The following is a 16,764-nucleotide window of genomic DNA, read 5'->3' as shown; positions in this document are numbered from 1 at the left end:
AACATTTGCCCCTGAGACGCAGGTGTGGTTCATTGGGTTTCTAGGGAACAATCGCCGTGCAAAAAAAAAAAGATCAGTGCATTCACTTTAAACTCCCCTTGCAAGTACCTTTAGGAATCTGAGGTGACGTTTTGGTTTCCTCCCTGGGACTTCGTAGTCCTTTGCTTAAAAAATGCCTTAAATTCACTTTAATTTTAGATTGGGGTTCTTTTAGAAAGCGATACCTTTAAAAGTCTTGTTGTTGTTTTCTTACACCAAAAAATCATTTTTTAATTTATGTTTGATTTTATTTTTTTAGTGATTTGCTCCATTTCACTGTGCTAAGGCTGTCCTTTGACACACAGCTCAATTGTTTTTGTGTTTAGCGAACGGTTACAAGAGTGCAGAGCTCTGTTTTTAATTGACACTCCCCCCTATGAACTGCATCTTTCTCCCCCTTTATTAATATATGGCTCTTGGAGGCAGATATCAGCATCAATATTAAAGAGATTTCTTCTCTCTCTGGCCTTGAGTGGGGCATATATCTTCTGTATGTACAATGCATCAGTAGCTAATGGACTAATGGACCTTTCAGGGGTTACGTTTACAATGCATTTGCCCCCTTTCTCTGACCACAAGAAGCTATTAGCGATTCCACATTTGCTTTTATCTAGATCTTCCTGAGAGAGGGCTGGGAATCTTTCAGCCACTCATTCCTAGTACATCTGGTGCTGCCAAGAAAAGCATTTTTATCCTGTCCTTCGGCCGAAAAAGATTCTTGGAGCCATTCGCAGTTCAGTAACAAGCAAGGCCACCTCTGCCACTCAGGTAAAGGTAAAGGGACCCCTGAGCGTTAGGTCCAGTCGTGGCCGACTCTGGGGTTGCAGCGCTCATCTCGCTTTATTGGCCGAGGGAGCCGGCGTACAGCTTCCAGGTCATGTGGCCAGCATGACTAAACCAGCATGGAGAACCAGGTCATGTGGCCAGCATGGAGAACCAGAGCAGCGCACGGAAACGCTGTTTACCTTCCTGCTGGAGCGGTACCTATTTATCTACTTGCACTTAGACGTGCTTTCAAACTGCTAGGTTGGCAGGAGCAAGGGCTGATCAACGGGAGCTCACCCCATCTCAGGGATTCGAACTGCCGACCTTCTGATCAGCAAGTCCTAGGCTCTGTGGTTTAACCCACAATGCCACCCGCGTTCCATGCCACTCAGGCATACAATCTAACAAAAAGGGGGAAATGAATGAGGAAGAAAGAGGGAAACAAGCAAACTTGGGTTCTTGGAGTGACTCACGGTCCAGTAACAAACAAGACCACCACAGGCTCACAATCTTAAAAAAAGGGCACGACACAAAAGGAAAGAAGAATGAGGAGGGAAGAGGAAAACAAGGAAACTTGGGTACTTCGTTCTTGATGCGGCCAAGATTCTTACAATAAAGGTCTTGACAGACCCCAACAAAGTTGTCGACTTCTGCAGTAAACTTCCTTGGTGCAATGCAGCCAGAATTTATTGATCTTTGCCCTTCTGCTGGTTCCTTTGGCCTGACCCCCATAACGGTTCCAGTGTTAGTCAGGGAATATGCCTGGAATGTGTGCTAAGTCCCTACCTGTATTCATTGTATACATATGATTGTGTATCATCTGACCCATCTACTGCAATTATTAAGTTTGCAGATGACACCACCATAATGGGTTTAATAACAGGTGGAGACGAATCAGTGTATAGAGGGGAGGTCCAAAAAATATCTCCATGGTGCCTAGGGAACAACCTTAATAACAGCAAGACAAAGGAGATGGTGTTGGAGTTTCGGAGGAAGAGAGGAGAGCTAGCCCCGCTGTACATCGGGGAGGGCTGTGTGGAGAGAGTCTCTTCCTTTAAATTCCTAGAAGTTTATCTCAGTGAAGACCTTAAAGGTAAAGGGACCCCTGACCATTAGGTCCAGTCGTGACCGACTCTGGGGTTGCGGCTCTCATCTCGCTTTATTGGCCAAGGGAGCCGGCATACAGCTTCCGGGTCATGTGGCCAGCATGACTCAGCCGCTTCTGGCGAACCACAGCAGCGCAGGGAAACGCCATTTACCTTCCCGCCAGAGCGGTACCTATTTATCTACTTGCAGTTTTATGTGCTTTTGAACTGCTAGGTTGGCAGGAGCAGGGACTGAGCAACGGGAGCTCACCCCATCGTGGGGATTCGAACCGCCGACCTTCTGATCGGCAAGTCCTAGGCTCTGTGGTTTAACCCACAGCGGCACCCGCGTCCCTTAGTGAAGACCGTACTTGGAAAATAAATACAACCCAGTTGGTTAAGAAAGCCCAACAGAGACTCCATCTCCTCAGAGTATTGCAGAAGAATGATTTCAATCAACATTTGATGATCTTCTACCGGTCAACAACAGAAAGGGTCCTTTCCTACTGCATCACGGTGTGGTACGCTGGTTTGACATCATCTGATAGGAAGTGCCTACAGAGGGTGGTGAATGCATCACAAGATATTATGGGCTGTCCTGTGAATCCGCTGGATGACATTGTGGAAGAATGTTGCCTCAGGAGAGTGAGGAAAATTCTCAGGAATGATTCACACCCTGGCCGGCACTTTCTTGATCTCCTGCCCTCGGGCAGAAGATATAGAAGCATGATTAGTCGCGCCAACAGGGTAAAGAACAGCTTCTGTCCATGGGCTGTTAGGCTGCTGAATGAAAAGATAACAACAGGGCAACTGACTTTCGGGTTGGGTGGGTGTGCGTCAGTAAACGAGGGGAATTAAGACTAAGAGAGCTGAGTGGGGGGTGCTCATGTAATCTCACTGTATATAAGTTGTACAAGTGACAATAAGGCATTTCAATTCAATTTCAATACTGCTTGGTTGATTTTCCCCCCCCCAATGCAATGCCTTTCGCGAGGCCAAGGCATCTTGCAAAAACAATGCAAAATTGACCCTGCTGGAAAGAGAGACCAAGTTAACAAGCAGAGCCAGGCAGGTGGAAGAGATTAGAAGTGTCACAAAGAAAGAAGCCAGGGAGATCAGTTCCTGAGAAATGTAAAAGGTCTTTGACCTACTGCAAAATTCTTTCCTGGAGGGAGGGATCCAGTGGGTTCCCTGGGGTTTGGAATTCCACCATGCAGCTGCAGCAACAGGCAAAGACTTCACTAAATCTGACCAGCTGCACCTCAGATGATGGTGGTATAGAATCATAGAATAGTGGAATCCTAGAGCTGGAAGGGGTTCTGAGGATCATCTAGTCCAACCCCTGAAATGCAGGAATCTCAGCTAAAGCATCCATGATAGATGGCCACCCAACCTCTGCTTGGAAACCCTTGGGGTCCCTTCAAACTCTACAAATCTATGATCTGATCAGATAAGGCAGGCTTAAGATTATGGTCCTTTTCGGTGGGCAGGTCTCCCCGATCCTGAATGGGGTAACTGTGCCCCTGAAGGACCAGGTGTGCAGCCTGGGAGTCATTTTGGACTCACAGCTGCCCATGGAGGCGCAGGTTAATTCTGTATCCAGGGCAGCTGTCTACCAGCTCCATCTGATACGCAGGATGAGACCCTCCCTGCCCACAGACTGTCTCACCAGAGTGGTGCATGCTCTAGTTATCTCCCGCTTGGACTACTGCAATGTGCTCTATGTGGGGCTACCTTTGAAGGTGACCCGGAAACTTAAATTAATCCAGAATGCGGCAGCTAGACTGGTGACTGGGAGCAGATGCCAAGACCACATAACACTGGTCCTGAAAGATCTTCATTGGCTCTCAGTATGTTTCCAAGCACAATTCAAAATGTTGGTGCTGACATTTAAACCCCTAAACAACCTCAGTCCTGTATAACTGAAGGAGTGTCTCCACCCCCATTGTTCAGCCCGGACACTGAGGTCCAGCTCCGAGGGCCTTCTGGCGGTTCCCTCGTTGTGAGAAGTGAGGTTACAGGGAACCAAGCAGAGGGCCTTCTTGGTGGTGGCGTCTGCCCTGTGGAATGCCCTCCCACCAGATGTCAAGGCAATAAACAACTATTTTACTTTTAAAAGACAACTGAAGGTAGCCCTGTTTAGGGAAGTTTTTAATGTCTGATGCTGTATCGTTTTTAATATTCAGTTGGAAGCCACCCAGAGTGACATTCAGGGTACAGGTTTATAAAGACTAGAACTAGCCACCTGAGAAACAGTTTCCATCCAAATGCGATTTTGGTTTTAAACGCAGTGTAAGGTAGTCTCTATGGGAGCATATTGTATTTAATTATGGGGTATCAGAGTTTTTAACCAGGCTGGGATAGCAGGCTTGTTAGTTTTTGAATGTCTGATGTAGATTTTTTTCAATTTCGTTGTTCTGTATGGGACAATGACAATAAAGATTATCATATCGTATCATTGAATATCAATGCTTCTGTAGCACCACCAGCAAATCCTAAGATTTGCAGGAACAAGGAAACACAAATCTTTAGGAAAAACAGTAAAGGCTTGGTCTGTTCAATGTCTACAGAATGCCGGCTTATGGTGGGGGTGGAATGGAGTACGCTGAGAAGGAGCACTCATGTTATCACAGTTCCCCATTGTTTTTAAGATATATCTAAGAATTGTGTCCTTTTGCTAGGCAGCCTCCAAATGGGGCTTTCTGGAGCTACCTGCAGAAAATAAGTATGGGATGTAAAAAAAACACCGGTGATTGATAGGATTAACGTAGAAGATGATTTGCTCGAAGGCTGAAGGCTCCCTTAAATATTGCACATTGGAAAGAAGATAAAGTCCCGACCAGAGAAGAATGGCAGATCAAGTTTATGGATTACGGCTAAAATGGCCGGAAGAATCAGAAATCAGGAAGACCAACATTTTAATAAGGAATGGGGGAAATTTTTATAACTTATCTTAAAAACCATTGTAAACAGTTAAAATCATTAGTAGGATTGGAATAACACTTGTAGTTTAATGGTGAATTTTGGACACAATGGAGAGGTAAAAGATTTGGATTATTATAAAAGATTCAGGAGGAAATGATTAACAACATGACCCACAAAGGGGAGGATGGAAGTCCAGGAGATTCTTCAGAATCTTGTTCTTAATGTTGACTGTTGGATATGTGACTGTAAAATTTTAATGTGAAAAACAAAGTAAGTAAATTTAAGTGATAAATATTCTGGATTCCCTCACACATTCTGTATTAACTGCCTTCTGTGTGCAAGGTTCCAGCTCCCATTGATGGGATTTTTTCTGGAAGCCCCAGCATACTAATAGAATTCCCTCATGCCCTTGTAACTTAGGGAGCCCATGTGGTGTAGTGGTTAGAGCAGGCATAGGCAAACTCGGCCCTCCAGATGTTTTGGGACTACAACTCCCATTGTCCGCGCCTGCTGGTCCTGTTAGCTAGGGATGATGGGAGTTGTAGTCCCAAAACATCTGGAGGGCTGAGTTTGCCTATGCCTGGGTTAGAGGGTTGGGTTAGGACCTTTTTAGGCCAGGGTTCAAATCTCCACTCAGACACCATGCGCCAGTCACACTGCCTCTTGTCCTAACCTACCTCGAAGGGTTGTTGTTGCGGGGAATTAAGGAGGTCACTAAGAGTCGGAAACGAGTGAGGAGGAGGAAGAACCTCATCTGCCACCTCGAGCTCTTCGGAGAAGAAGGCGGAATGTTAATGCAAGAAATAAACAACTAATTTTTATTATTATTATAATTTATTATTTATACCCTGCCCATCTGGCTGGGTTTACCAGCCACTCTGGGCGGCTTCCAACAAAATATTAAAATTCAATAGTCCGTCAAACATTAAAAGCTTCCCTAAATGGGTGACAGCAGTCATGAAATTAAAAGACGCCTGCTTCTTGGGAGAAAAGCAATGACAAACCTAGACAGCATCTTAAAAAGCAGAGAGATCACCTTGCCAACAAAGGTCCGTATTGTTAAAGCTATGGTTTTCCCAGTAGTGATGTATGGAAGTGAGAGCTGGACCATAAAGAAGGCTGATCGCCGAAGAATGGATGCTTTTGAATTGTGGTGCTGGAGGAGACTCTTGAGAGTCCCATGGACTGCAAGAAGATCAAACCTCTCCATTCTGTAGGAAATCAGCCCTGAGTGCTCACTGGAAGGACAGATCCTGAAGCTGAGGCTCCAAGACTTTGGCCACCTCATGAGAAGAGAGAAAAAACCCTGATGCTGGGAAAGATGGAGGGCACAAGGAGAAGGGGACAACAGAGGATGAGATGGTTGGACAGTGTTCTTGAAGCTACCAATATGAGTCTGACCAAACTGCGGGAGGCAGTGGAAAACAGGAGTGCCTGGCGTGCTCTGATCCAGGGGGTCACAAAGAGTCGGACACGACTAAACGACTAAACAACAACAAAACAGGGGTGCCTTCAGATGCCTTCTAAAAGTCAGACAGTTGTTTTTCTCTTTGACATCTGGTGGGAGGGCATTCCACAGGGTGGGTGCCACCACCGAGAAGGCCCTCTGCCTGGTTGCCTGTAACTTGGCTTCTCGCAGGGAGGGAACTGCCAGAAGGCCCTCAGCAGTGGACCTCAGTGTCTGGGCAGAACGATGGGGGTGGAGACGCTCCTTCAGTTAAACTTACCCTACTCTAGTGATGTAATGCACTTTAATTCTTTAAAAAATGCTGGCAAACTCTGCCCGACGGCGTAGGTACCTAACATGTCTCTTTCCTCTCCCCGACACAGGTCATCCCAGACTGGAAGGAGCAAGAGTGGTCGGCTGAGAAGCCGGAGAACTATGCCGGCATCTTCCACTTCCAGTTCTGGCGGTTTGGCGACTGGGTGGATGTGGTGATTGACGACCGCCTGCCCACGCTGCACAACCAGCTCATCTACTGCCACTCCAACTCCAAGAACGAGCTGTGGTGCGCGCTGGTGGAAAAGGCCTACGCCAAGTGAGTGAGGCAGCGTGGCCTAGTGGTTAGAGTAGCTGGGCGACCAGTAACCTGGGAGACCAGGGTTGAAATCCCCAGTTGCCCATCGCGAAGCTTTCCGCCTAGGGAAATGACTCCTGCCTGAAGTCATGGGGGGCTGCTGCCAGTCAGTGTAGGCATCACTGCGTTAGATGGACCAGAGGTCTGACTTTGCAGCTACCTGTTGTGTTCCTCTGGTTGTGAAAACCAGGCAGCATTCTCCCTATTTTGAGGGGCAGGGGGCTTATTAGGACATTGGCATTAGTAACTTTCCCTCCCCCTCGCACTGCCCCACCAGCCAGTTTTTCTTTAAAAAAAGGTCGTTTGGCTATTTCTTTTCTGGATGACCTGGCCAGCAGCCATCATGTTTCTCTGTAATACCTCAATTCCTGTCTTGGCACCCAGACCATCATGCCCTGACAGTGTGTCGCCCTGGATACACCGTTGACAAAAATTAAAAAGATTCGAACTCATATTTCCCTCTTGTTAACAAAGTCACTTCAATAACGCAGAAAGATAATAATCCTGAGGCTAACGCTTGACTGAGGAAACTGAACAAATCAATATACAGTATAATTTGAAGAGAACCAAACAGAGGTTTTTGTCTGTTGTTGTTCAGGCCTTGTACATAGACAGGAAGACATTTAGTCAGATGTACAGAGGAAACGCGGGTGGCACTGTGGGTTAAACCACAGAGCCTAGGACTTGCCAATCAGAAGGTCGGCGGTTCGAATCCCCCAATGGGGTGAGCTACAAGTACAAGTAGATAAATAGGTACAGATCCGGCGGGAAGGTAAACAGCGTTTCCGTGTACTGCTCTGGTTCGCCAGAAGCGGCTTAGTCATGCTGGCCACATGACCCGGAAGCTGTACACCTGTTCCCTCGGCCCATAAAGCGAGATGAGCGCCGCAACCCCAGAGTCGGTCACGACTGGACCTAATGATCAGGGGTCCCTTTACCTTTACCTTTCCAGAGGAAAACCTCCCTCCGAACGATGCAGCCAATCCGAACGCTGTTCTGCCTGGCTATTAAGCATCGCCATCAGCTCCCTCTTGGTTCCCTTCAAATAGAATTAACCCTCCTGTTACGTGCAGAACGATCTTTGCTGCTGAACTTGCAACGCCTCTTGCCTCTAAGCATTTACACGCACCAGCTGCGTTTGCTATCAGAGGGCGTGATATGTGGCATAGTGGTCTAAACCACTGGGCCTCTTGGGCTTGCTGATCAGAAGGTCAGCGGTTAGAATCCCGGCGACGGAGTGAGCTCCCATTGCTCTGTCCCAGCTCCTGCCAACCCAGCAGTTTGAAAGCATGCCAGTGCAAGTAGATAAATAGGTACCACTGCAGCGGGAAGGTAAACGGTGTTTCCATGCACTCTGGTTTCCAACATGGTGTTTTGTTGCGCCAGAAGCGGTTTAGTCCTGCTGGCCACATGACCCGGAAAGCTGTCTGTGGACAAACGCCGGCTCCCTCGGCCTGAAAGCGAGATGAGCAACGCAACCCCAACTGGACGTAACCATCCAGGAGTCCTTTAACTTTTACCTTTATGTGGCATAGTCGTGAGCTTATGCTATGGGTAGGCAAACTAAGGCCCGGGGGCTGGATGCGGCCCAGTTGCCTCCTAAATCCAGCCTGCGGACGTGTTTTTACATGAGTTGAATGTGTCCTTTTATTTAAAATGCATCTCTGGGTTAATTGTGGGGCCTGCCTGGTGTTTTTACAGGAGTAGAATGTGTGCTTTTATTTAAAATGCATCTCTGGGTTATTTGTAGGGCATAGGAATTCCTTCATATATTTTTTTTCAAAATATAGTCCGGCCCCCCACAAGGTCTGAGGGACAATGGACCAGCGCCCTGCTGAAAAAGTTTGCTGACCCCTGGCTTACGTCATGCCACTCCAAAAACAGGGCATAATCTTTGTCACATCCCGTGTTCTTATGCTCCTCTTCCCCACTGCATAGACTCTCAGGATGCTACGAGGCCCTAGACGGAGGCAACACGGCTGACGCTTTGGTGGACTTCACCGGCGGCGTTTCCGAACCCATCGACCTGCTGGAAGGCGGCTATGCGAACGACGAAGCCAAACGCAACGTCCTCTTTGAGCGGGTGTTGAAGGTGTACAACCGGGGCGGTCTCATCAGTTGTTCCATAAAAGTAAGGAGCCAGCAGTTCTTGTTGGCGTAACTGTAGGAGGGTGGGCCTGATTGCCTCCTGAATCTTAAGTGGTTCCCAAGAATCTGGCGCAAGATGTAAGCATTGCTTAATCCATTAGGATTGGTGTCCATGGAATTGTAGAGTTGGGTGGGACCACGGCGGCCATCTAGCCCAACCCCCTGCAATGCAGGAATATTCCGCAACCCTGAGATTAATAGGATACAATAACCTATTAAACATTAAAAGCTTCCCTAAACAGGGCTGCCTTCAGATGTCTTCTAAAAGTCTGGTAGTAGCGTGTTGCGAAAGTAAAACGAAACGTAAAGACCACCAACCAAAAAACCCTTTAAATATATTAGAGGCAGGGGACTGGTGAAGTCTTTAACAGGCACCAGAAGGCAGAATGCTATTTATTCCCCTTTCAAGAAGGGCGTTCTCTTTTTGGTGCCACCACTGATCAGGCCCTGTTCTTCTGCCTCACTTATTCTGACGCCTCGGCGCTGAGGTGCTTGCTGAAATAATTCATTGCCGAGCCTCGAGTGGAGGCTCACAGCTTTTTTTTCATCCTGGCTCCTTCACCTCCCCTCACCCTTTGCCAGTGTCCCTTGGGCAGATGTTTCTAAGTGCACTATTTAATTCTTGTGCTTCCTTTGTCCCCTCGGCAAGGCCACCTCCGCCGCCGACATGGAAGCCCGGCTGGACTGCGGCCTGGTCAAAGGGCACGCCTACGCCGTGACGGACGTGAGGAGAGTCCGCCTGGGCCACGGCCTGCTGTCCTACTTCAAGTCCGAAAAGCTCGATATGATCAGGCTGAGGAACCCCTGGGGGGAGAAAGAGTGGAACGGACCCTGGAGTGACACGTGAGTATCTCTGGGAAAGTCCACCAGAAACGGGGGCCACCTTGTCTAAATGGCTTTGACCACATTCCTACTGATGGGGCAAACCAGTTAAGATGGCAGCAAAATGTCCTACCGTACAAAAAATAAAATAAAAATTGACCTCCCCACACATAGAAGTCTAGCCTGTCAGGGAAGAAAAGATGCTGGGCTGTTTTTTTTTTCCTCCTTGGCATTTACTTTGCTGCGTGGAAGGAGAGAGAGAGAGTGAGAGGCATCGCATCATATTATATTTTTAATTGTGGTCTCACTGACCCCCTGGAAGCATATTGTGGACTGCTGGTGGCTCCCAGACCCCAATTTCATTGTTCCTCAGACAGATTGTATAAATACTAGAGATATACGCTGGTTCCACACCTACACACACACCCGGCCATTGTTTCCTTGAAATCAATAAAAAAATACGTGTACCGTATTTTTCCGTATATAAGACGACCCCATGTATATTTGAGCCCAAAATTAAGAAATAAATTTGTTTATATATTTCATTGCAACATTCCATGTATAAGACGACCCCCAATTTTAAACTTAAAAAATTTGGGGGGAAATATAGTCTTATACACGGAAAAATACAGTAATATGCATGAGAAACACAACCCATAACTACTTACTTACTTAAATTTGTATATTGCCCTTGATCCGAAGATCTTAGGGCAGTTCACTGCATAAATGCGCCAAATAAAAAGGCCAAATGCATAACAATAACCAAACCAAACCCCATACTCCCCCCCCCCAAAAAAAAACATTTAAAAGGACAATGAATGTTAAAATTGATGATAATTGCAGCCAGACAGGTTATAGCGAGTAATTGGAAAAATGCAGAAGAGCTAGGCATGAACCAACGGAGGGAAAAATTGAAAAATATTATAATCTTAGAATATCTAACCATGAAGATACATAAAATGAAAGGGTTTAAGGTCAGTGAGAAGAAGGAGGATTGGTTTGAGAAGATACTGAATTATTTGGGCAGGTTTGAACAATCTGGGGCAATTAAAATGTTGAAAGTTAAATAAACCTTGCGGAGGGAGGAGTGTTAAGGTGTATAGAATTATACATGTGGTTGATTTGAATATGTTATTATTGATTATGTATACTCAATGTATCAGCCGCCTGGAGGTTTTCACTGTTTGTGTTTTGGTTGTTGGTAAAAAAAAATTGAAAAGAAAAAGGACAATGAATGTTAATCAGCCACCACAGGGCTGGTTGACAAGAAACATTTTCTTTTCTTTTTTTTAATAACTTTTTTATTCAAAATTAAAACAAAACATATTATCCAGAAACATATCATCCTTATTCCCCCCCCCCATTTTTCCTCCCTCCCCCCACAGAACCCACCCACCCCCACCCCCCAACTTCACTCAGTTCCAGTCTTTGGTTTCTCCAATAATGCTATTTTCTGCATGTTACACAGTTGTATAGATCCTGAAACTATTTAGCTGATTATTATCAATAAGAAGTTTGTGAATATTTATTCAAAACCTGCCAAGGAGTCCAGTTCGCTTTGTTACGTCTTCAGATACTTTGTAAAGGGTTCCTATTCATCCTTAAAGTGACAGTTATCCTTGTCCCGTAGCTTGTATGTCAGTTTTGCCAGTTCTGCATAGTCCATCAATTTTTCTTGCCATGATTATTTAGTTGGGGTTTCTTCAGTCTTCCATCCTTGTGCTATTAAAACTCTTGCAGCCGTTGTCACATACATGAAGATGTTTTTCAGCTTTTTTGGCAGATCTTTCCCTACAATCCCTAACAAAAATGTTTCAGGTTTTTTTAAACAAATGTTAAATGGAACATTTTCTTCAATTTGTTGTATATCATTTCCCAAATTTTTTAATTACCTTACAATCCCACCACATATGATAAAATGTCCCCTCCTTTTCCTTACACTTCCAACATATATTTGAACTACTTTTGTACATTTCCCCTAACTGCAATGGTGTTGTGTACCATCTGTACATCAACTTCATGTAATTCTCCTTCAATAGGGAACAATCTGTAAATTTTAAATCAGTTTTCCATAATTTTTCCCAATCTTCCATCATAATGTTGTGACCTACACCTTGTGCCCATTTAATCATGACAAGAAACATTTTCGCCTGGTACCTAAAGATGTAACCACGGTTAATATGATTTCTAAATATCTAACCATGGTTAATATGATTTCTGTGTTTCCCCTCATGCGTCCTCCTGTCGTTTCCGCAGCTCAGAGGAATGGCAGAAAGTCAGCAACAGCGAGAGAGAAAAACTGGGAATGACTGTCCAAGACGATGGGGAATTTTGGTGAGTTGTGCGTATGAAGTAAAAGCGGATGATTCCTTATCTCTCTCATCATAGCCCAGTGCAACTATCAGGTCTTTTCCTCAGTACAAAAGCTGCCAATCCCAGATTTAAGTTTGTTACGGGGGTGCTGGGTTTTGACGCAGAAACGGGCTTTTTAATTTTTAAATTTCTTTTCCAAAGGTCTTTATTGAAACTTAACATATATACCTAATAACCAAAATCCCCAGTGATTCCCTCATATAAAATATAATATCTAAATCACAACAGCTATGTAATTATGCACTTAATTATAAATCCCACCACCAACTCTCTACTTTCCTCCACAGCAATTTGACTTCTTTATATTTCTTTCTACCTTTTTCCCTTGCATTCCGTAATAAATTATTTTTGTTAAATTCTGATTTTTCCTTCTTTCTTTATGGGTTTTGTTATTGCTAACATTTTTTTATTCTAAGCCTATTAGCATGTTTTTTTTAGCACAATACTTTGACATATAATCTTCAAATTACTTCCACTCCATTCTTAAAAAGTTAAGAAGTTAAAAAGTCGGGGCTTTTAAATTTAGGTTCTGGGGGGAGGATGATTAAAGGGAGATGTGATGGAACTGTACAAAAATGATGTACATTGTCAAGAAAGTGGATAGAGGGAGGTTTCCCTCTCGCAAAATAGGACAGCGCGGAGCAGTGGTTAGAGGGCTAGACTCGGTCACAGTAGACAACCAGATGCCTATAAAAAGCTTACCTGAGTGCAGGAGGGCTCTGTGATTTCCAGCAACGGGTGCAGTGGTACTTTGGTTCTCAAACTTAATCCGTTCCGGAAGTCCGTTCCAAAACCAAAGCGTTCCAAAACCAAGGCAAGCTTTCCCATAGAAAGTAATGCAAAACGGATCAATCCATTCCAGACTTTTGAAAATAACCCCTAAAACAGCAATTTCACATGAATTTTACTATCTAACTAGACCACTGATCCATAAAATGAAAGCAATAATCAACGTACTGTGCTATAAGATAAATAAGACAGTGTTGTAGATGATAAAAACTAAAATTCAATATTTTTCATACCCTCACTGATGATAGTCATTGTTTGGATGAGGGGCTTTTATCCATTTCTGTAGTCACGCAATCAATCAATCAGTAGCTGAACTGGGTTCCAAACAGTCACAAAATAAAATTAACCGAAAAAGCCTCAAAAACAAAAACGCAAAATAAATAGCAAAAACAAAAGCGCCAAACTTAATCCGTTCCGGAAGTCCGTTTGACCTTCCGAAATGTTCGAAAACCAAGGCGCAGCTTCTGATTGGTGCAGGTGCCCCGGAAACAATAGCCGACAGCCGCATTGGATGTTTGGCTTCCGAAAAACGTTTGAAAACTGAAACACTAAATTCTGGGTTTTCGGTGTTTGAGAACCAAGGCATTCGGGAACCAAGGTACTACTGTATATAGAAGCATTGCTTCCTCCAGCCATTGTGGCTTCTAGCCATCGAAAGCCATTTTGCAGGTCACAAAATCATAGAATTGTAGAGTTGGAGGGGACTACGAGGGTCATCTAGTCCAACCCCCTGCAATGCAGGAATTTTTTGCCCATCCTGGGACTCGAACCCATGACCTCGAGACGAAGAGTCTCATGCTATAGCAATCGTCCTCAGGTAGCATTTCTGGGTCAGATTCAGCTAACTGAAGTATCTTAAAGGTGGCGCCACACCAGAAGAAAGGGATACAAGGCCCGTTTAACCTGGCCAGGCTTTGAGTCGAGATTCGAACTCTTTACTTACTTATTATTGATTGAATTTATATACCGCCCTATACCTGGGGGTCTCAGGGCAGTTCACGGAATAAAATCAAGATATAAAACCACAAAATACCTAGTGAAAATAAAAACAACAACCCAATAGCCCCCCCTCAAAAAACACACCCTAAATTAAGAAAGGGCATACGATGTCAATCAAATCAACTAAAGGCCTGGTTAAAAGGGAATGTTTTTGCCTGGTGTCTAAAGGCGTATAATGGAGGCGCTAGGCGAATCTCCCTGGGGAGAGCATTCCACAGACAGGGAGCCACTGCAGAGAAGGCCCCGTTCTCCCGTTGCCACCCTCTGGACCTCTCGAGGAGGAGGCTCACAAAGTAGGGCCTCAGAAGATGATTTCAGGGTCCAGGTAGGTTCGTATGGAAGGAAGCGGTGCTTGAGGTATTGCGGTCCTGAGTCGAGATTCGAACTCTTCCCCACCGCAGGATGACGTTCGAAGACTTCTGCAGGTACTTCACCGACATCATCAAGTGCCGCCTCATCAACACGTCGTACCTGAGCATCCATAAGACCTGGGAGGAGGTGGTCTTGCGGGGGGCCTGGACCAAGCACGAAGACCCCTTGAAGAACCGCTGCGGGGGCTGCGTCAACAACAGGGACACCTTCCTGCAGAACCCACAGGTGAGGCGGCAGCGAGCGGCAGGTGAGAGGGAGGAAGGTGTTCCCAAGGGGGCAATGCATGTCTCTGCCACTGATACTTCCTTCCGCTGTCTGCATCTGGACTCAAAAACCTGGGGAAGCTGGCACTGAGCAGGTTAATAATAATAATAATAATAATAATAATAATAATAATAATAAGTTATACCCCACCCATCTGGCTGGGTTTCCCCTGTCACTCTGGGCGGCTTCCAACAAAACACTAAAATACAATAACCTATTAAACATTAAAAGCTTCTCTAAACAGGGCTGCCTTCAGATGTCTTCTAAAAGTTTGGTAGTTATTTTTCTCTTTGACATCTGGTGGGAGGGCGTTCCACAGGGCGGGTGCCACTACCGAGAAGGCCCTCTGCCTGGTTCCCTGTAACTTGGCTTCTTGTAGCGAGGGAACCGCCAGAAGGCCCTCGGTGCTGGACCTCAGTGTCCAGGCAGAATGATGGAGGTATAGACACTCCTTCAGGTATACTGGACCAAGGCTGTTTAGGGCTTTAAAGGTCAGCACCAACACTTTGAATTGTGTTCGGAAACGTACTGGGAGCCAATGCAGATCTCTCAGGACTGGTGTTATATGGTCTCGGCGGCCGCTCCCAGTCACCAGTCTAGCTGCTGCATTCTGGATTAGTTGTAGTTTCTGGGTCACATTCAAAGGTAGCCCCACATAGAGCGCATTGTGGGTCCAAGCAGTTGATAACCAAAGCATGCTCCACTCTGGCGAGACAGTCCGTGGGCAGGGAGGGTCTCATCCTGCGTACCAGATGGAGCTGGTAAACAGCTGCCCTGGACACAGAATTGACCTGTGCCTCCATGGACAGCTGTGAGTCCAAAATGACCCCCAGGCTGTTCACCTGGTCCTTCAGGGGCACAGTTACCCCATTCAGGGCCAGGGAGTCCTCCACACCTGCCCGCCTCCTGTCCCCCAAGAACAGTACTTCTGTCTTGTCAGGATTCAACCTCAATCTGTATAGATTAAGTTTGTAGAGGAAAAAATTAACCGTATTTAGAACATTAAGGATGAGATATATAAGATGCAATGTAAACAAGAACTCTAAGACTAAGAGATGATGAGTAGTGGGAGAGGGAAGTCACATGGATATATTATTATGTAGTATATTTTTATTTCATAATTCTAGTTGTTTTAAGCTGCTGGTCACCAATTCTGGTCTCCCTGCTCTAATTCTGGCTTGCTTTTATATTGACTGACCCCTCTCACTCTCCAGGCTTCAGCGAAAGCCTGCATTCGCTCCATAGGACGCACACACATTTGCCATTCATCTTTGGAGGGGGAAAAGTGTGTTCTATAGAGCGAAAAATAGGTATTTTTAAACCGCTGGTCTATGACCGTAATAAACTGACTGATTGATTGAAGGGTGCTGAGAGTAGTTTGGAAATCCTTTATTCCCATCGCAGAGCTACAGTTCCCAGAGTCCCTTTGGAAGGGCAGATTGGCTGTGAAACTACCCTAGGGATCCAAAACTGGGAGGGAAACAGGAGTCTTCTAACAGCTCTCAGCTTATTAGAAAGTTCAGGCGTAGACAAACTCAGCCCTCCAGATGTTTTGGGACTACAACTCCCATCATCCCTGTTAGCTAGGGATGGCTAGCTTAAGCAAGGAACGTGAGAACATAGGAAGTTGCCTTATACAGAATCAGACCATTGGCGTGTCTAGCTCAGAGTTACCGTATTTTTCGCTCTAGAGGGAGAACAGGGGGGGAAATGTTTTTTCTTGTTCTCTCCCTCTAAAACAAGGTGTGTTCAAGGTGCATTCACCCGAGCTTGTGGGGCTGAAGCCCTGCAGAGGCTTTCCGCGCAGCCATTCCCAAGCTAGAACAGGGAGACGGAGTGCTCCGCAGCCTGCATTCGCTCCATAGGACGCACACACATTTCCTCTTAATTTTTGGAGGGGGAAAAGTGTGTCCTATACAGCGAAAAATACGGTACCCACACAGGCTGGCCGCAGCTCTCTCCAGGGTTTCAGGCCGGAGATCTATGCCAGCCATGCCTAGAGATCCCAGAGATTGAACCTGGCACCTTCTGCATGCCAAGCGACTGCTCTGCCACTGAGCTACAAACCATTTCCGGAGCTCAGGCCAGGTAGAGATGGGGAAATG

The 16,764-nt window shown here is 45.7% G+C and overlaps 1 protein-coding gene across 1 annotated transcript in view; it reads left to right on the top strand.

Moving 5' to 3' along the window:
- CAPN5 (calpain 5) overlaps positions 1–16,764 on the top strand; it is a 92,671-nt gene that overhangs the window by 65,914 nt on the left and 9,993 nt on the right. The window contains exons 4-8 of the mRNA XM_083736752.1: positions 6,645–6,853; positions 8,831–9,023; positions 9,690–9,883; positions 12,119–12,196; positions 14,425–14,620. Coding sequence (XP_083592878.1) covers positions 6,645–6,853; positions 8,831–9,023; positions 9,690–9,883; positions 12,119–12,196; positions 14,425–14,620 — 870 coding nt within the window. The remainder of the gene's footprint in view (positions 1–6,644; positions 6,854–8,830; positions 9,024–9,689; positions 9,884–12,118; positions 12,197–14,424; positions 14,621–16,764) is intronic.

The sequence above is a fragment of the Podarcis gaigeae genome (assembly GCF_964106915.1).
Source record: "Podarcis gaigeae genome assembly, chromosome: 4".
Taxonomy (NCBI): Eukaryota; Metazoa; Chordata; class Lepidosauria; order Squamata; family Lacertidae; genus Podarcis; species Podarcis gaigeae.
This window is presented reverse-complemented; position numbering and strand designations above follow the sequence as displayed.